The sequence below is a fragment of the Arvicanthis niloticus genome, chromosome 10, assembly GCF_011762505.2.
Source record: "Arvicanthis niloticus isolate mArvNil1 chromosome 10, mArvNil1.pat.X, whole genome shotgun sequence".
Lineage (NCBI taxonomy): Eukaryota > Metazoa > Chordata > Mammalia > Rodentia > Muridae > Arvicanthis > Arvicanthis niloticus.
The window spans coordinates 39,765,884-39,785,790 of record NC_047667.1 but is presented as its reverse complement, the minus strand read 5'-3'; the positions used below and the strand labels follow the sequence as shown (position 1 = coordinate 39,785,790).

General features: G+C 44.0%; 1 protein-coding gene across 4 annotated transcripts in view; it reads left to right on the top strand.

The window, feature by feature from the left end:
• The window catches only part of Rgl1 (ral guanine nucleotide dissociation stimulator like 1), a 243,937-nt gene that overhangs the window by 199,534 nt on the left and 24,496 nt on the right, over window positions 1-19,907 (top strand). For all 4 annotated transcript variants that reach the window (XM_034512785.2, XM_076941338.1, XM_034512786.2 and 1 more), the window contains 5 exons: window positions 6,120-6,304; window positions 9,539-9,663; window positions 11,202-11,417; window positions 15,079-15,182; window positions 18,909-18,993. In XM_034512785.2, coding sequence (XP_034368676.1) covers window positions 6,120-6,304; window positions 9,539-9,663; window positions 11,202-11,417; window positions 15,079-15,182; window positions 18,909-18,993 — 715 coding nt within the window. The remainder of the gene's footprint in view (window positions 1-6,119; window positions 6,305-9,538; window positions 9,664-11,201; window positions 11,418-15,078; window positions 15,183-18,908; window positions 18,994-19,907) is intronic.

Genomic DNA, 19,907 nt, shown 5'->3' with positions numbered 1-19,907 from the left:
TCACCATTGGAGTTTTAGGATAATTTGATGACCTACTCATAGTCTCTGGGTTTGTCACAGCTGTGTTTGGAGGGCAGCTGCTGCTTTGGTGGCCTGTCAGTCCTCTCGCTGTACTCCATGAACCCAAAGGCCTAAGGGTGACTGGAAAGTGTGGACAATTATCCTGTGCTTGCCCCTTTAGCAGGGCACCTTGCTAACCAGGTGTTACCAAGTACAACCTGTGCTGGCCAAACAGTCAGTAAGCATAGTATGTGTCACCTGGGCATACCACGTGTCACTGCCACGTGCTCACCCCCTCTCTCTGTACTTTCATTAAACACTTCTCAAGTTTACTCAGTGTTTGGCTGTCTTACCTTGAGACGACCCTTGCTTACAGTGCTGCTCCAGTTTCCATGCTACCGATTCTGATTCCTTCGTATCCTTAAGATCTCAGCTCCTAGGCTGGGCGGTGGTGGCGCATGCCTGTAATCCCAGCACTTGGGAGGCAGAGGCAGGCGGATTTCTAAGTTTGAGGCCAGCCTGGTCTATAGAGTGAGTTCCAGGACAGCCAGGGCTACACAGAGAAACCCTGTCTCGAAAAACCAAAAAAAAAAAAAAAAAAAAAAAAAAAAAAAAAAGATCTCAGCTCCTAGGGAGACCCTCCTGAAATCTTGACCAGGTTCCTATGAAGGACAGGACTTCCGTGGGTCCCTGAGCCCTCGGCTGTGACATTTACTACATAATTAGTGAGTGGGTATGGAAAACAGTACTCAGTAATGCTAGCTTAGTTAATCACGTAGATTCTCCCCGAGGTCTCTCCTGGAAGGAAGAGCCTTAAACTTAACCTCAGCAGGCTCCACACTTGGACCTGTGACCATGTGTGTTTCTTTCCCATAGGCTTTTGCAACAGGTAGGAAGGTGATTCTTGCCAAGAATACCCAAGGTAGAAAAACTGTATGCTGTCAATTCCCTCTGCCATCAGGCTTGGATGCTGGAGCTGCCACCCATCTGGCATGTCAGACTCATACCTCCATTTAGGACAGGAGTTCTGCTCTGTGACCTGTCGAAGTGTTGCTTTGGAAAAGAAGGCTGTACATTGGTCTTTCTCCTTAATGCAGACTGCCGTATAATCTTAATCTTTCCATCTGGTTTTGGTATTCCTCTGGTCTACATAGACTTCCTGTCTTCTGGTTAATACTCTAGTTTGATGTCTTTGAATTGCTTTGCCTTAGTGTGACCATTAATGTATGTGTGTGTGTGTGTGTGTGTGTGTGTGCATGTGTGCATGTTTGTGTGTACATACATGGTCCTGCCCACATATGCAGTATTTGTTCAAAGCTATGACCTTCTTCCAGCAGATGTGGGGTCAGAAATGTTGAGGCACAATTTGTCTCTGTGACTGGTGGCAAATTCTTTGAATTGATATCCATGACCTGATTTCACCAAGCCATTTATCCTTCACAGTCCCTTCTTTTTGTTGCCTTTGGTAGGTCTTCTTACCAATTATGCCTCTTTTGATGTATCTCAGATGGTCCTATTGACATTATATCATTTCAAATCACCACTGATCAGTGTTGGATAGATGCAGGCAGGTGTTTTCTGTCCCTTCTCCAGATAGGGGTCAGTGAGACTATGCGAACAAACTCCACGTTGACATGTGGACCTGATGGTGAGGATCGGGTTTTCCCTTCTCCCAGCCCCTTCTTGTTCTCTGCACAGGGGCAAGTGACTTCTTCAGTGGATAGGCTCACTTTGCCTATGCATTTGTGACTACAGCCAGTATCTCCCTTCCTGGTAAGGTTCCCTAATCTTCCCATTCAGTTTAGTTTAGTTGAGGAGCCAAGGCCAGGAAGATGGAAAAGCTGCTGTCCCCTTTCCTCTGTCATATGTGCGATGTCGCTTTTCTTCTTGGAATCTTAACAGCCCGGCATTTGTATCTGTTGCTTGTTCTATTGAGAATGGAAAGTTTCTTCCCAGGCCTGGCAAACATAAGGCTACTGTGAACTTCGGGCAAGGGTCCAGGCCTTTCCAGAAACCCTCCGTTCCTGGCAAGCTGAGGAGCTCTGCTGGACGAAGGGCAAGGGTCTGCTCCTTTGCTTAGACGATCTCTGTTTTTCTCTTCTCTGATTTCTTCCTTCTCCCCATTTAGTGTGTGTGTGTGTGTGTGTGTGTGTGTGTGTGTGTGTGTGTGAAAATGCTTTTTCTGTCTAAGATTGCAATGAATTCTCAAAACTTTCTTAGGCTAAGCCATAGCGAGGTCACTGTTAGAGCAGATTAGATGAGAAAGTCTCTCATCCGAGTGAGTTAAAAGTGTTAGGTTAAGAACAGAGTGGGCTGATTCGGACCATGGTCACTCCAGCCTCTCTGGGCTCCTTCTGAAGCTGTGACTTTTCTTGGACACAGACTGCATTGCACACTTTGGGGAACTACTCATACATGTACACGGACACAGACCAAGGCACAAATTTTATAATTGTTTACAATCACAAGAACCTGGAAGTTATTTCAGTATCCATCTGCCAATCAAAGAATCCTTCAATTCTTAGATGTATGCCCCTGCAGTAGGACACAGTGTTCAGGAGAAACTGTTAGAAAACTCTAGAGGCAGTGACTAGAGAGGTGGCTGCAACATGCTGATAAGTGGGGAAAATGTTGATTTATATTTGCATATCATGTATACTGAATATGGATAGCCACAGAATGCCTAGATGTATGTATATATTATAGAATGGTAACAATCATTGGAATGGTTTGGACTGAAGGGTATATTGCTTTTTAGTCTATATAGATTTGTGAGAATTACTATTTTTGGTAAGTGATCTTTTATTTTAAAGTGAGCAATGACTATCAGTTAAGCAGTGGTTGATACAGTAATATCACTGAATTGCCTGTAAGTTAAGATTTCTTCTTTCCCTTTTCCTTCCCTTCTCCCTTGCCCTCCCCTTTGAATGGTTGGGACACAGTTTTACTTTGTAACCCAGGCTGACCTGAAACTCACCCTGTAACCCAGACTGTCCCAAAACCCAGGCAGCCCTTCTGCCTTAGTCTCCAGAGAAATGGGATTGCAGGCTCGAGCCTACAGCCTTGGCTTCTAAATTTGGATTTCTATGTGGACATACATCCCTTTAGATTATGAAACACCAAGGCCCCCTTGTTTTTACCTCAGTTAGATCAGAGCTCCTTTTGACTTTTGTAGTGTGGTGTGAGATTGTCACCTCTCTCTCTCTCTCTCTCTCTCTCTCTCTCTCTCTCTCTCTCTCTCTCTCCCATCTCTCCCCCTCCGTCTCCCCTTCTCCCCTACCTCCCTCCCCTCCCCTTCTCTCCCTTCCCTCTTCTTCTCTCCCCCTCTCCCCCTCCCTCCTCTCCCTGTTATGTGTGTGTGTGTGTGTGTGTGTGTGTGTGTGTGTGTGTGTTGTATATATTCACTGGTTTCACTGGAAGGTTGTATTCTCTTGGAAATGGGAAGGGAGTAGTGATCAGCCACCTTTATTTTAAGAATTATAAAAGTGGTCCTTTGTAAGAGTCTAGCTTATATATTTAAATGCAGGTTTTCTGTGTTCTGGCATCCCAACTATGCATCCATAATAATTCTGTGCTTATCAAAGGAAGGAAAATTACTTACAAATTATATTTGTTATAAAAAATAAACATTTGCATGATAAGCTGCTTTTTTATTTTTTTATTCTTTGACAGTGTCATACATGTGTACAATATATCTTTACCCTTACCTCTACCCTCCCACCCTTGCCAATTCCTCCCAACCCTTGCTCTTCCGGCCTTGTGTATTCTCTCTCTCTCTCTCTCTCTCTCTCTCTCTCTCTCTCTCTCTCTCTCTCTCTCATCCTATTAGGGCCAATTAGTGGAATTATGTAATATTAACTGTTGCTAAATATTTAAACTTATGATATTTAAGTTTGGAAACTGAAAAGAGCAGTTGACAGCGTGAGCATCCAACTAGAAAGCCTTTGACTCCACTGTCGTCACGTTTCAAGTGGTTGTATGTTTGTCTCTGAGACTGGGTCTCACTATGTGTCCCCGACTGTCCTGGAACTGGCTCAGGCCTCAAATTCACAGAAGTCCGCCTGCCTCTGCCTCCCAAGTGCTGGGATTAAAGGTGTGCACCACACTACCCAGCTTGTGTTTTCAATTTCAATACAAAGACTAGGTTACTTTCTTTCAGCTTTCTGGAAGGAAATAATTAATTAAATAATCAATTAAATAATAATTAATTAAATGTTAATTTTTTAAATTTAAAGATTTATATCATTAAATGACTTCTATTATGAGGTTAGTTTAATATCACTTGTTTCATGTAGATAATTAAATATCAGCAATCCCAGATGTCATATAGACCACAGAAGCAAGACGGTGATGTCCACATAGAGCAACAGTCACTGTGGGAACATTCCTGCCCATTGTACTTGACTCCGAAAGCTGACTTAGCTCTCAGTGGGCTTTTGTGGTAGCCATTCCTTGGTTGCAGTTGAACTCTTGGTATGAAAGTACAGCATGGGAGTGAAGACTGTAGCAGGCAGATGGACTCCTGCACAGTGGATACTGACTTCCACTCTAGCTTTTAATTGCATGAGCAATTTGTTTAAGTATAGTAGATAATTATAATTTTCCTTTTTTTTTTTTTTTTTATTCTGATTCTGTGGACCAAACCCAAAGAATACTTATACACATTAAACAAATTCTATACCACTGCTATATTCCAAACCCTTAAAAAAAAAAAACATTTTGTGGTTCTGGGGGGCGAGGGAGATAGCTCAGTCTGTAAGATGCTTGCTTCACAAGATCTAGGACCCAGGTTGGATCCCCAGCACCTGTGTATAAAAAGAAAAAATGTTAGACATGGAGACATGTGTTTATCATCCCACTGCTGGGGAAGCAGAGACAAGAGTATTTTTAGAGCCTATTGACCAACCAGCCTAGCCTAATGGTGAGCTCCAGGTCCCAGTAAGAGACCCATCTCAACAAACAAGGTAGATGGCTCCTAAAGAGTGGCATGGGAGGTACCTCTGACCCCCCCCCCCCCACCACCACACACACTGTTTTTGGGTGGGTGAAAGAGTTTTATCACTGTAACTAAGACAATGTTGTGGTTTCTTTGCCTTGGGATGCACAGGGTTTATTGGTTCTCCCTGATATTTTCTCCAGGGAGCATCAGTGAACACCCCTTGTGATGAAGTTGTGTGTTATTAGGGAGGCACAGTATCTGTTTAAAAAAGGGACCCAGCCTGGCATGGATCTGACTCTGAAGTGTCTTTGAAGTCTTCTGAATATGAAGCGTGGAATAATGGCACTGCAAACAGTTTACCCCTTTGTCATTGCTCTGACTCTGCTCTAGAGGGAGGAGCTATCCATAACTTATAGGCAATGCCCTGTGTTACTCAGAATGTGTCTACAGCACAGCATGCCAAGCACCCAGAATGAACCTGACTGTCTTTGTGTTTTGCCACTTGGGGGGGACCTTGTGACTCCATCACCCCATGGTTCCTGAAACATGGTCTCATTATAATTTGAGAAACAAAGGAATAACTTTATAAGGAAAGCTTTGGTCATTGTGCTGAAGTCCTAGTGATTTTTGTAAGATTAAACTGAGGCATTTATTTCTCCCTAATCCAGATACTTCTTACTCCAGATGGATCTCTGGCCTAATGGTAGCCAGTTATGTCCTAAGTTATCAATATGGCTAGTTTTAGGTTCCTTTTCTCTTTTATTACATTTGTTCATCTATTTGTGTATGAGTCTGAAGGGCTGGCTCGAGCATGCTACAGCACAGGTTGTCAGAGGACAACTTGTTAGCATTGTTTTTCTCTTCCCACCATATGGGACCCAGGCATCATTGAACTCATGTTGTCAGGCTTGGTAGAAAGTTTCTTACTTACTGCGTCATCTTGATAGCCTGGTTTTCTGGCCTTTAATTTGAGCAAATGCGCAATTAGTGGCTTGTGTTTGGATTGTTTGGAACTCAGTAACTCCTCTTCTCATGTTTCATCTGCCTTGGTTGGATTTTTTCTAACAACAAAACATTATCAGTCCCCCCAAACCTCCTCCAGCTACCAGCTGTGGCATCCAGGGCCTGTCTTGAGTCCCACAAGCATCGGGTTCACTCAGTCTCCATCATTCCTTCCCAGTGCCATTGCTTCCATCCTGAGGGCCTGGCTTGACCAGTGTGCAGAAGACTTCCGGGAGCCCCCTCACTTCCCTTGCCTTCAGAAGCTGCTGGAGTATCTCAAGCAGATGATGCCTGGCTCCGACCCAGAGAGGAGAGCGCAGAACCTTCTCGAACAGTTTCAAAAGCAGGACGTTGATTCCGACAGTGAGTACCTGTTTGGTCCCAGGGAAACCTCTATTGGGACGCTGCAGTGTGGGGGTTCCCCATTTGTTGACTCAATAAGAAACTCTGGTACCCTCAGAAAAATGGGATAGGTGTACAATTATTGAACCGTTAACTTCAGAACCTTAAAGTTTCAGAGTGAAAAGAGGGATTTTCAAGACTGGATTTATGATTTTAAAGATTAAATTGGAAAACCGGCTCAGAGAAGCTAAGTAATTTTCTGGGGTGCCTATTGTTACCAGGAACAGAGTTTCCTTGGTTGTTTTTATTTATTTATTATTTTGTTTAACTTTCCCTTGTCTTATTCTCTGCCTAACATGTTCTATCAGATATAATCCGGTGACAAACAACTAACCCTGTGTGGCTGGCAAGGATTCAAGTCCATTTCCCTCTTACAAAAGCTTGGAGGTGTTTCTCCTTTGCCCTAAAAACCATTACTGTCGTGTCCCCTGGCAGCCTTGATTACTGTCATTTACTGTCTCTAATGACGGAATCAAAGGAAGTTTCTGAGGCTGTTTTTTCCTATTGGAGGCTGACCTCTAGTTTCCAAGGACAAATGCAGGGCCACCACTGCTGGCCACAGCGTGTGTTGACTACCAAGCTTTGCAGAAATTAGTCAAGAGGTTCCATGGGGCTCCAGCATGTTGATATATCCTTTCACTGAGGTGCTGGGTAACAGTTTCCATGGCAGCTGACCCACTTGGAACTTCTGATGGGCATTTCCTTGAAGTAATGTCCAATTTCCTCAGTGAGGGAAAGGAAATGGCTCCTAACACAGATAAGGGATGCTACCCCAGAGCCAAAGCAAATAGTCACTTTAAATTCTACCCAGTACCTGTTGAGTGGTTTATATGTACTGGAGACCAGAGAAGGGGAATGCAATTGCATCATTTGGCTCAGATTGCCAAAGGCTTTGTATCTCAGATGACTTCATCTGCCGGGAATGCTTGAATACCCGGGAAGCTCCAGCTGCCAGACCTCAGCTCCCTTCAGGGCCTCCCTCCCACCCGCCCAGCTTTGTGCTGGAGTGGAAAATGCTGCTTCTGCTGCACTGGAGCCCAGCTCTCCCCACTGGGGCTGCCTCTGGCCCCATGCCTAATTGGGGAACCAGTGGGACCAGTCACTGGTCGTCTCCAGCTCAGGATCTGGAGGGCAGAGCTCTTTTGGCAGGCAGAGGCAGGGGACTAGGGAGGTAGCTTGACTTCACAAAAACTTTTAGGCAATATCCAAGAACGAATATTTTCATAAGTATGGGCAATTGTTACCAAGACTGCTCCAGACCCTGTTTATGAAGTACAGGCTCCATTCCTGAGGAGGAGTGTTGAGAGTTTGGTTCCCCCCCCTTCCCCATGCCCCTCACCCTACCCCATGTCACACTGTGGAAAGCAGCGAGCTTTCCTGTGTGTTTGCAAAAATAAAACTGCATAGAGATTTTTATATAACCCCTGGAGAGTCAGGCAGGAGTGAAAGCATAGACCAGGTCCCAGAGAGAAAGGATCATAGTTTTCATACATAGTGACATTCTAGGTGCATGCCAGACTTACAAGTACTTGAGTGAGTGAGTGAGTGAGTGAGTGAGTGAATTAATCTACTTAGTAGAAGCTGGATAGCTTCTGCATTGTTTTACAGGTTATCAAAGTACATTGTAGCTGTCAGGAGGGATAGAAGGCTTCTTTGAACCTTTGTTTGGCACATCAGATTTCCTCTTCACTGAATGAGAAAGTTCCAGAGTTGAGTGGAGGAAAAGTACTGACATCAGGCTCTAACATACTCCTCGGGTGGGATTTTAGCTCTTTAATGGGTACTTTTGCTTGTATCCAAGATAACAGGAGTAGATAGTGATGGTCTTCCACCTTTCCCAGATACAACCCAATCCCATTCACATCAGAACCTTCAATTTTGAGGTCCAGAGCCAGTCCTGTAATCACAGCCCTGCCACTAGAGTGGGCAGGTAGCACATGGCACTGGACAGGTAAAGGACTCATTTTGGGCACCCCATTTCTCATCGAAAGCTTTGAAGAAGCTGCATCAATTCAATACAAGATGCCTAACAACATTCCCCATAAAGACAAAGAAAAGGCTTAAAAACATAACCATGCTGAGGGAGTAGTAACACAGAACTGAATTTCTGCCTGGATATCTCTGTGTGCAACTAGGCTCTCCCAGCCCCAGAGGAAGAGAGCCAGGAGTGTGGTGGGAATGAGGCTGGGAAACAACTCAAGGCTCAGGAGAAGACTTGAGTAAGGAGACTTTAAAGCGGAAGCTGGGGGCTCCTGGAGCTGGGCCCGTCAGCGGTTCAGATGGGCTTCTGGACAGTGACTTTCTTTCTTTCTTTCTTTCTTTCTTTCTTTCTTTCTTTCTTTCTTTCTTTCTTTCTTTCTTTCTTTTCCTTCCTTCCTTCCTTCCTTCCTTTCTTTCTTTCTTTTTTTTTTTTTTGTTTGTTTTTTTGAGACAGGGTTTCTCTGTGTAGCCCTGGCTGTCCTGGAACTCACTCTGTAGACCAGGCTGGCCTCTGCCTCCCAAGTGCTGGGATTAAAGGCGTGTGCCACCACCGCCCCAGCATGGAACTTCTTGATTTTCATTGACTTCTTCAGGCTCTGACCTGTGTAACTTTTGGATGGATGATCAGCTGTCTAGGCTTCCAGGGCATTTTCTTTTAATCGGTTTTAAACCTTTACACTCCATGTGTGATAGCTGACAGCAGCCCTTTGATTTAGCAGCATCCGAGTCTGCTCAGTATTGTTGAAAGTTCTACAGGTCTCGTCCACATCTGTGAAACCCAAATGACCTGTCCTACCTTACCAAACCCTGGCTGGCTGCCCTGCTCAGTCTCTTAGGAGTCTAGTTCTCTGTGGCTCAACAATTAAGGGTTGCAGGGCTGGGATGTAGGTATTAGCTGGATTAGTCCCGGAAGTGGTGATGGATTTGGTGGGGGCTGAGACAAGGTTGTGCTCAGCTTTGCCTCTTTAGTCTTTGCCTAGGCTAGCCTCTGAATGATTTCTCAGACACCACTCAAGGCCTCTCTGAGCTTAATAAGAACATGAGAACACACAGGATTGGGTCGCCATTTTGCTCTAGTATATCATTCTTGTTCATCTCTACCTGTGTTTCTGAAGAGTTAGCCCTCTTCTTCCTGAATGAAAGAGGTGGAGCTTGGCGATATGAACCAAGCCTTCTGTGGCACCCATTTACTGATTGCTTCCCTGTTGTGAACAGATGGACTTCTCAACACCATCTCCTTCAGCCTGGAAGAGGAAGAGGAACTGGAGAGCGGAGGGTCAGCAGAATTCACGAACTTCTCAGAAGATCTCGTGGCAGAGCAGCTGACCTATATGGATGCAGTAGGTCTTCTTGCTATATCTCAGATGTGCGACGGCAGTGGGCAGCATGGGGAATGTGCTACAAGTCCTATTGAGTCTTTGAGAGAGTCTGTGTCTGTAAAAGGAGAGTTAATGGCTCTGTGTGAATCATTCGTGTGAATAATGCAAGCCCCGGCTCTTCTTGCAGTCCTGGGTGAAAGTGCATTTTCTTTGGAGCTCAGGTCACAGAGGGAAGTAAGAATTCTAATCCTAGTGAAACAGAATCTACCCTGTTCTGTGGGCATTTCTCTCCCTTCGGACTCATAAATATTTCAAGAGCTGAACTGTTTATTTGGAGGACTATAAAGGGGTGAGAGCCTATGTTAGGATGAAGTAAGTTCATGGAGTCCACATGTGACTATATCTGGCAGCCTGTCTCCACGTGTGCTTCCAGCACATTTGAATTTTGACCATTTCTGTGTGTTGCGCATATTTGATTGTGTTAGTCATATTTCATAGCTTGGACTTTGCTGGAAAACATAGTCAAAGAATTAGCAATTATCGGGGTGGCCTTACTGTTTGGCACTTGACTTTTGCAGCCTATGAACTGGCCAAGGTTTCCATCCAATGGGAAAGCAGATAGAGTATGGGAAGTAGACTGCATAGCCTATATGGAAGACATACTGGTCATCTCTTTTATACTAGCTTTTATATATCTTATATTCAGTTGTATAAATGAGAATCAGATCTATTCAACCATTTGTTGTTGTACAACTGCTAGAATAAGGGAAAGATTAAAAATATCTTATTTTTGTTGCTTTAAGGAAAAGAGCTGAAAACCAGGCTTTAGCTCCTCCATTCTTCTGCGAGTATGTGAGGTTGATTTTTTTTCCCCTTTGTTAGTTTCTTTCTCTGCTTTGAAAAATGAGACACAGTTGCACTGCGAGATGTGGCATGTGTTATACTTACACGCACGCATGTCTTTCCAGGTGGCCCCAGAGCATTTGTTTGCATGGTAGACAGCTGGTGTTCCTGCGTGTCCAGGGCTCTGAGGCTGAGTGGCCGGTCCCCACTTTTCCTTCTTGATTAGTAGCACAAATCTTACTAGAGTTATTTGACTTTAGGGGCAAGGTGGGTAGATAAAAATGGCTTTCATGATTTTAAATTTTTATTTGGTCATTATTTTCCCCTCAGTTAAGCAAATGTAAAAGACCATGTGGGAGTCGAGCTGTGATGGCTCACACCTTAAATTTCAGCACTGGGGAGGCAGACACAGGCATAAGCAGATCTCTCTGACTTTGAGGCCAGTCTGGTATACATAGGATTTTCTAGGATGGCCAGGACTACATAGAGAGCTTCTGTTTCAAAAAACAAAAACAAACAAACAACAAATCATGCGGGTCTTTCTGATCCATTCATCCATTACTTATTTTGTGTGTTAAGACGGGACACCATGTGGCAAGCCAAGCAGAGAAAGATGGCTTGTCCACTTACACAACCCTGATTTCCAGATGTCCCAGATGACATGTTGTGCAAAAGCACCTGTGTGTTCCTTATGTCAATTCCTCTTTTGTTTTCAGCAACTATTCAAGAAAGTAGTGCCTCACCACTGCCTGGGCTGCATTTGGTCTCAGCGGGATAAAAAAGAAAACAAACATTTGGCTCCTACAATCCGTGCCACCATCTCTCAGTTTAATACCCTCACCAAGTGTGTTGTCAGCACCGTCCTGGGGAGCAAAGAACTCAGAACGCAGCAGCGAGCCAGAGTCATCGAGAAGTGGATCAACATTGCTCACGTAACTGTCTTTTACAAACTTATCTTTGTGTTTGGTAGATGGCCTTCCTGACGTCAGACATGAATTATGTTCTGCTGAGGCTCGGAATCTTGTCTGTCAGAGCCACCATTCCCACCCCACATGACTCGTGTCTAACACTGTAGAAAAAGGCACAGTCTCTAATTTGTTGTCCATCTATTTTGTGAGTCCCTAGTGTGTTCAAGTTACAACATTATACTTTAGGGCTATAATAAGATAAACCACAACTGATTTAGCTATACAGGACTAGACTCACTGAAATGACCTCACCCTATGCAGGACAGAGGTCAGCAATGGAAATGGTATAGAAGTGGGGGAGGGAAAAGTTACCTCTGAGTAGCTTGATCAAAAAAAGACAGTAATGGGGTTGGATAGATCTAACGCGCCCCCCCTAGAGCTTTGCATCCGCGGAGAAATCACGAGACGCAGAGATCAGGTAGTTACTGTAAACGAGGCTTTTTAATCTTTATCACCCACGTGGAGAAACGTGGAGAGACGTGGAAGGAAGGGGCGAGCTGAGGAAGGGGTCCCGCTTAAGTACAGTCCAGAGTGACGTATTCACTTTTGATTGGCTGTTCGCTCACCACCCAATATGCCTCGGGATTGGCAGTGGCTAAGGCACGCCTATCTGCCTAGCAACTGCGCAGCTAAATGTTTACATCTGGAGAAACATGCGGCCAGGGCCAATCTTGGAAATGCAAACGTGTAGCCACTGAAACAGCGGCTCACTACAGATAGATGGCTCAGCAGTTAAGAGCACTGACTGCTCTTCCAGAGGTCTTGAGTTCAATTCCCAGCAACCACATGGTGGCTCACAACCATCTGTAATGGGATCTGATGCCCTCTTCTGGTGTGTCTGAAGACAGCTACAGTATACTCATAAATATAAAATAAACAAATTAAAAAAAAAAAGCAAGAATGGGTCTCGCTTTATCAAAGAGTAGGATTTTAGGTTCTTGAAGATGAAAGTTTTCTCTAGGCAAGAAGAAGCTCCAGTGAGAAGGATTGTGAAATGAGTTGATGTATAAATTCCCCATTAGTCTGTGTTCTGGGCCATAGATAACCCTCAAGCAGAACACGCTTGGCTTCAAGTCCCATTAGATGTATTTATCTACTACGCCTTGTTTATCGGACACAACGCCCAAGTCTTTCACATTTTCTTTTATTGTTTTTGACCAAAGAGCAAAGCCACAATAGTTCCAGATAATTTGCCTTGTTTTGAGTCTTTAAGATGGCCTGTTTATTACCCCACACATGCTATGTATGTGTGTGGACCAAAACAAAAAAAAAGAGCAAGAAACAATTTTTTTCATAAAAATAACTGTAAAAAGTTTTGAGGGAACATGGTACTGGCAAGGGGTAAGAAAATATTTTTGTTCAACATTTATGTCTCAAAAGCAAATGGTTTCTATGCCTCGAATCCATTGACCTTCTTAGACAGCCCAAACACAGCATCCTGTGTGGGGCATAGTGACCCAAGTCGTGGCTTTCAGTTGAAGTTAAATATAGATTGTGTGTTTACATGATAAGGAAACTCTGAATAGCTCCAAGTGTATTCCACATCCCACAGCGTGTGCACAAAGCCAAGAGTCCTCAGCCTTGCTGTGACAGTGGGTTCCCCTCAATGTGGAATATGTTATGTCTCTTGAAATTGTGGACAATAACTTCATAAAACGCTAAAACTTGCAGGTGGTTTCCTGCCAAGATTTATTTTATTCTTCCTTCATTAGTCATAGTTGATTTCTGTTGAAAAAAGAAGTTGGAGAAATGATATTAATTTTACATGTAGAAACTATTTCTGACCTAATATGGGTGTGTATCTTTGGCCTGGCCTCCGCTGCAGTTTTGGATTTACACTGCATCTTTTGGAATATGCCTCCTTTTCTAGAAACAGGACTGGATGCTTCATGTGTTCTGTAAACCCTTAGCCTCAGCCTGTTACTGAATAATGTGTTCCATATGTTTATTACGATGGACATGATATATTGGGGCCTGGGTGTCTTTATTTATTGCAAGTTTCCTGATTTTTAGAACATAATTTTTGGGATGCTGAACCTTTGTTGAACCATGCTGTCAGAGAAAGGTTTCCAGACAGCAGCATGACTACAACCCCCTTTCTTCCCATCTCTCTTTCCCTCTCCCTTCCTCCCTGGTCTCCTCCCTCTCTTTTTCCCTCTTCCTCCCTTCCTTTCTCATATTCTTCCCTGACATTGCCTCCCTCCCTTCCCTCCCTCTTTTTTCTTTCTCCCTCCCCCTTTCTGTCTTTTCTCTTTCTCACTTCTCACATCTCACCTTCTTCCCTCTCTCTCCCTCCCCCTCTCCCCTTCCCCTCCCCTTCTCCCCCTCCCCCCTCTCTTCTCCCTCCCTCTCTCCTTCCCTTTTTCACCCTCCCTCTCTCCCCCATCTGTCTCTCCCTGCTTTCTTCCTCCTCTGTTTTCTTTTTAAATAAAGGGGACGTCAGGACATTTTAAAAGATTGGGCATGACTTTTATGGAGTGGAGTACATTGAAATTTACGCTGAAGACAAACATTTGAGGGTTTGTTTAGCACACAAAATTTTGTCATGACAAATTGGAGAATTCTGTTTTTACTTCATAGTCCAGGAAATCATAGCAAAATGATTCTTGAAGCAAGTTGCATTCATGCCCAACCATTCTGGCACCTCTTGCCTGAGATGTTCTGCAGGAAGCCAAACGTGTGTTCATGCAGTGTAGTCAGCTGCAAAACCTAGATACTTTGTGCTCCAGTGTACCTATACAGTGACTTAGACAGACAGCACATTCACCGGGTGTGGCCACACCCCCAGGCCAGCCTACAGTGGGATCCTTTCGCAGCTTTACTGGCCCTACTATCTGTAGAGCTTTTCCTCCACTGACTGCCCACACTGGGGGCTTGTCCCCTTAGGGTAGGGCACATTCAAGCAAGGAGGCTCTCTGCTTACCCAGAAAACGACACCCAAAATCTTTGCTGTTCTTTTTCTGTTTTGTTTTAAAACACTGCCAAAATGAATCTTATTTTTAAAAGCCCAAGTTATTTTGAAAGCCTTGAAGTACCAAGGTGTTTCTGAATGTTTACGATTGTGGGACAAGCCAATTTGAAACCAAATGAATGTGTATAAAAATATTCCCCCCTTGGCTAAGACCATGAAAGCTGAAGTTCAACTTGTGGTGAATTTTTATTGCCAAGTTATATACCCCTCTCAGGCCTGGAGCTCCTTGTACCATCTGAACTTACGGTGGCAGCTTTCCGCTCACTCGGAAGGCTTGAAGGGCACAGTGATCCCCACGTGAAGTTTTAAGGCGTGCACATGCTTTCTGCTGAGTAAAGTTACTCTCTCTGCATTGCCATGCATGCTCGCCCCCTCGAGTTGTTTTTACTGGGAAAGCTGGAAATCATAAAACTGTAACAACAACGCAAAAGTATATTAGAGGGGAAAAACAAGCTTACAGTGCCAAAATCTATAAAGTGTTTTGGTGACTGGGGCAGGAGGAAGGAGCCACCTTTTGATGTCCAGTATTTATACAGCTGCCTATTTAGAGGTAAGAATTCATAGCAGCTGTAATACCCCTAACACAGGAAACCAGCAACTCACTGTAATTCTGATATTTAAATGCCTTTTATGTCTCCATCACTCCCCACACAGGAATGTAGAATCCTGAAGAATTTTTCCTCCTTGAGGGCCATCGTTTCCGCACTGCAGTCTAATTCCATCTATCGGTTGAAAAGGGCTTGGGCTGCTGTCCCGAAGTAAGTTCCCCGGTGTCTGCTCTGGTGTTCTGGTGTGGGGTGGGGAGGATCAGTTGTTGCGTCCGTACCATGAGTCCTTACCATCAGAACACATATTATGTGACAAGAGAAACATGTTTGAAACCCTCTGTATATTTCAGAAAGGGTGCATTAATGAATTTCGAGGGTGGGCAGCTACAGAAACCACACTCACTCTCCGTGTGTGCCAGAGCCAAGGTCCCCAGCTTGTTACCAAGCTCTTGAGGGATGAGGTTGTGGAGTCCTGAAGTTGTTGGGCGGTTTGCATGACTTCTGGTCATTTTTCAGCCTCATTCCAAAGCCCTGAGCTGCGCCAGAGTATGAGGGGAACGTGTGCCATTAGGATCTCAGTTTTGGAGGTTTAGTAGGAAGAGTTTGTGTCCACTTCCAATTCAGCATATTAAAATGTCTTAGTGGGGGGCGGGGGGGGCGGTTCCTTTCAAGGTGCCTGACTGAGATTATTAGCGTTTTGTGCTGTTTTCCTCATACTCCGTGGTCCAACCTCTGGAATAATGGACAACACAGAGATCTTACTCTGTCATTACTGTATTCCTTTCATTTCTGGAACTTTGCTTGTGGACCAGAGGCTTTTTTATTCCCCAAAGGAAGGGACAGACTATTCCCACATTAGTTCAAATTTAGAAGGTGTCTTAGGTTGAGTCTCTACTGCTGTGAACAAACACCATGATCAAAGCAACCTAAGGAAGAGGGGTCCGTTTTGGTTTACAGTTCTAGAGGCTGCAGAAGGTGAGGCAGTGGGAACCAGAAGTGGCTGGTCGCCCTGGATCTGCAGTCAGACAGCAGAGAGCGTTGGCTGCTGCTACTGAATTTGTTTTTCCTTTGTTGTTGAGCTCAAAACTCCAGCCTGTGGGATGGTATGACTCACATTTAGGTTGGGTCTTAGTTAACTCCCCTATTACTGTGAAGAAACACCATGATCAAAGCAATTTATAAAGGAAGGCATTTGGGTACTTGCTTACAGTTTCAGAGGATTAGTTCCTGACCATCATAGCAGGGAGCATGGTGGCAGGCAAGCATGGCACTGGAGAAGTAACTAAGAGATTACCTCTTAGTCCACAGTCGGGCTCAGGGAAGGAGTGAGAGGCAGGGGAGAGATGCTGGATTTACCATGGGCTTTGAGACCTCCACGCCCAGTCCTAGTGACACACCTTCTCCAAGGCCACACTCCTAGTCCTTCCCAACAGCTCTGCAAACAGGGAACCAACTGATCAAATATATGAGCTTCTGGGGGAACATTCTGGTTTGAACCACCACAGGTGGGTTTTCCCATAGCAACCAAATCTAGATTTTTTTTTTTTTACAGACATAATCAGAGATATATTTCCATGGTGATTCTAACATGGAAATCATGCTGTTAATCCTGTAAGGGTCCCACATTGGGAAATCAGAGTTTTGTAAGTTTATGTTGAAAAAAATGGGCGCCAGAGAAGATGAGATGCTCACAGATGAGATGAGAATCACTTTATTGGTTAGGTTATTCTTTGATGCTTTAAAAAGAAGGAGTTAAAATGAGTGATGCTAATCCTAGCGCACAGAAAGCAGAGCAGGCGGACCTCTGTGAGTTGGAGACCAGCCTGATCTACATAGGAAATTCCAGGCTAGCCAGGGGTATAATGAGACACACCCCTCCCTTTTTTAAATTGTAATATGCTTCACATTACAGAGCCATGGAAGCCACACTCCATGGGCCCGAGAGCTTGAGCACAGGCCCTGCAAATGCAGTGCACTGTCTTAACTCCTACTCTTGTTTCTCTTACTCTCTCCTTTTTTACGATCTTCAATAGTGCATGTTACTCTGTATGAGAGAGATGGGTTGATTAGTTTTCCTCTGAACATAAATTTAATGAAAGATGTCGGTCCTAACGAGTCATTAGTTGGCCGTTGATATCACCTTCCCTCCCCCTCATTACTGTTTCCCATAAACAAAGGAATGGTCAGACGGTAAAATTTGTCTGACTTTCAGGGAAAAATGGTCATGACATTTTTGGTGGTTGACAAGCACAGTTGACTACTATAGAAAGTTACCACCCTGGCCCAGGATTTCTTCTCCAGCGAGTCTGAGTCTTAAACTTCAACTTCAAAAACTAGCACGCATGGGGGCTGGAGGGACGGCTGAATGATTAAGAACACCCCATGTTCCAGGCTATACCTTTGCCCAGCAGGCATTCAGGAGCCACTTACCTGGTTCTCAGTAAACATTGCTGACTGAAGAGGCTGTGCATTACAGGCTGGCCCAGCCTCTGACATAAGAGCTGTTTTTTGTAGAGGACCTGAGTTCAGTTCCCAGCACCACATCCCAGTGTGACTTGGATTCCAGAAGACCAGATCTTTCTGATCTCTGGATCTCTGAGGGCATCACACTAAATAAAGCACCTCACATACACAGACACGTATAAACACATAATGAAAAGTAATAAAAATAAATCTTTAAAATACTAGTTCACAATATGCATGTTTTAGTTTCTTGGGTTGCCAAAGAGAAGATCCATTCTTTCAGCTGTCTTTTAAAACAACTTTTCAAAACAAAGGAACAAAAAATTTCTCAAACCTCAATCCTGTTGGACACGTGTGATTTGCTTCTAGGTTGGATTACATTTTGGGAAGGATGATATTGAACCTCACAAGCCTTTTCTACATCCGTCCTGTGTGCTCTCCATGGCTACATTTAGGGGGAGCGGAGTCAAGGTGTCTTATTTGTCACTTTCATCATAGCCTTTTACATCTCTAGCTGGTAGCAGACACAGGCTACCTACTCACTTCTTTCTATCGAATACTTGTATAATTAGGTTCTTAATTATTTTCTCCAAAATAGAAATAGTTTTCATGGTTTTGTTATACAAATAATATTATACTCATTAAAATGCAAATAAGTCTTAATAATGGCCTTTTCTGATATTTTATGGCAGTGAAGATGTTGTGTACATGGCGATTTGGCTGCTGATCATGTGGCCTTCAGCATCATTATCCATTCGGTGGCTGTGGAGAGAGGCTGTACAGACAGGCAGGGTGCTCCCAGGGGCAGAGCACAGGGAAGGAAGGGCCTGAACCCCACAGGCGCTTTACTGTCTCATCCTGCAGTAGGTTTCCTATGTACAGAGGAGAAAATAGGAGCCAGAAAGTTAAGCAACTTGTCCAGGATCACTGAGGAAGTTGTGAGGTTAGATTTGATAGGGGAGGTTTGAACCCATCCACCGTGGTGGTAGAGATGGGGCCACTCAGACTCTGAGAGTAAGAACTCTGGCCCAGGATGCCAAACATTTGGGTTCTATATCTGTAGTTAGCTGTGAAACTAGGGCAAGTTCTTGGCCATGACATCTTTCTCTCTATACTTAGGGGTCTGGCCAAAGTGACCCCTGCAGGATTGTATGTGTATTATTAGGATAAATGCTTTTTAAACTTACTTAAGGGAACATCTCTCTAGAACTTGATGCCCCAAATGAATCATCTTTTTTTTTTTTTTCAATTAAATAGGTATGATAAGAAAAATTCCTCCTGTCATTCTGGTAACCATGTTCACCTTTTACAAAGGCTATGCACATGAAGACACCATCAGCTCCATGTCTGTAGCATTACCCCGAATCCTGAGGTCCAGCCTTTCCAGGCAATAAGCACTGAAGACAGCTAAGCTTAGGTGCTAGATTTCCTGAATCTCTGTTGCTTATTTTTTTTCTTCATTTTTCTTCATAGGGACAGAATGCTGATGTTTGAAGAACTTTCAGATATCTTCTCTGATCATAATAACCATCTGACCAGTCGGGAACTACTGATGAAGGTGAGGTTCCTGGGCAGCCTCTGGTAACTGGGAAGAGTAGCCTCTGGTAACTGGGAAGAGTAGCCTCTGGTAACTGGGAAGAGTAGCTTGAAGGCTGCTTAAGTTCCTTCAGCCTCCAGGGAAGCAGAATTTTTATCTTATGCATAATCTGGGAAACTTGAGAGCGAGAAAATTCAAAGCCCAGTTGAGCTTTCCTCTTTCTGTCTTTCCTCCTTCTCACCCACACAACTGACATCAAAACCTGGGTTCAAATGTGTATGTGTTTAACAAGCAGATACTCAGTGCTATGGGTGGCATATAGCATCCCTTCTTAGCCACACAGCTCCTACAATGACTGGGGCCAGCCTGCAAGTCTGCATCCTTTTTTTGGACCAAATTGCACAATATTTTTTCAGTTGGCAATGTTTATTGAGCACCACATAAGTGGGGCCTCCTGAGTCTGTTGGGCAAAGGTGTAGCCTGCCTTTTTCTACTTCTTTAGAAATGTGTTGAGTGTCTAGTTTTTATAAAACATTGAACTTGTCTTTAAAAATATGAAGATTGATAGCAGCCCCTGTGTCTAGGAGTTCACCCATAGTTGATGACGGTGGTAACTATACAGTAATCACTAAATAATGATGAATAACTTTATGCACAATCAGTGGTCAGTTAATATGGGCCAGTTACTATGGTCACAGTTTTCTACCATCTAAATTTTGTCATCTTTATTTTATAGATAACTAAGTCCCATAGGTAGATTTAGCATGCTTGTAATTCCCAAAGTCCACACCTAACATATAGTATAGCTGAATTGTTTGGGGACAATCAAAGGCCCATGCCTTGTTTTCCCAATGCCTGCTACAGTGCCTTGCATGAACTATACATCCAGAAGCCATTGTTTGACTGCATGGATTAAGGGCTTGTCTTTCATATAA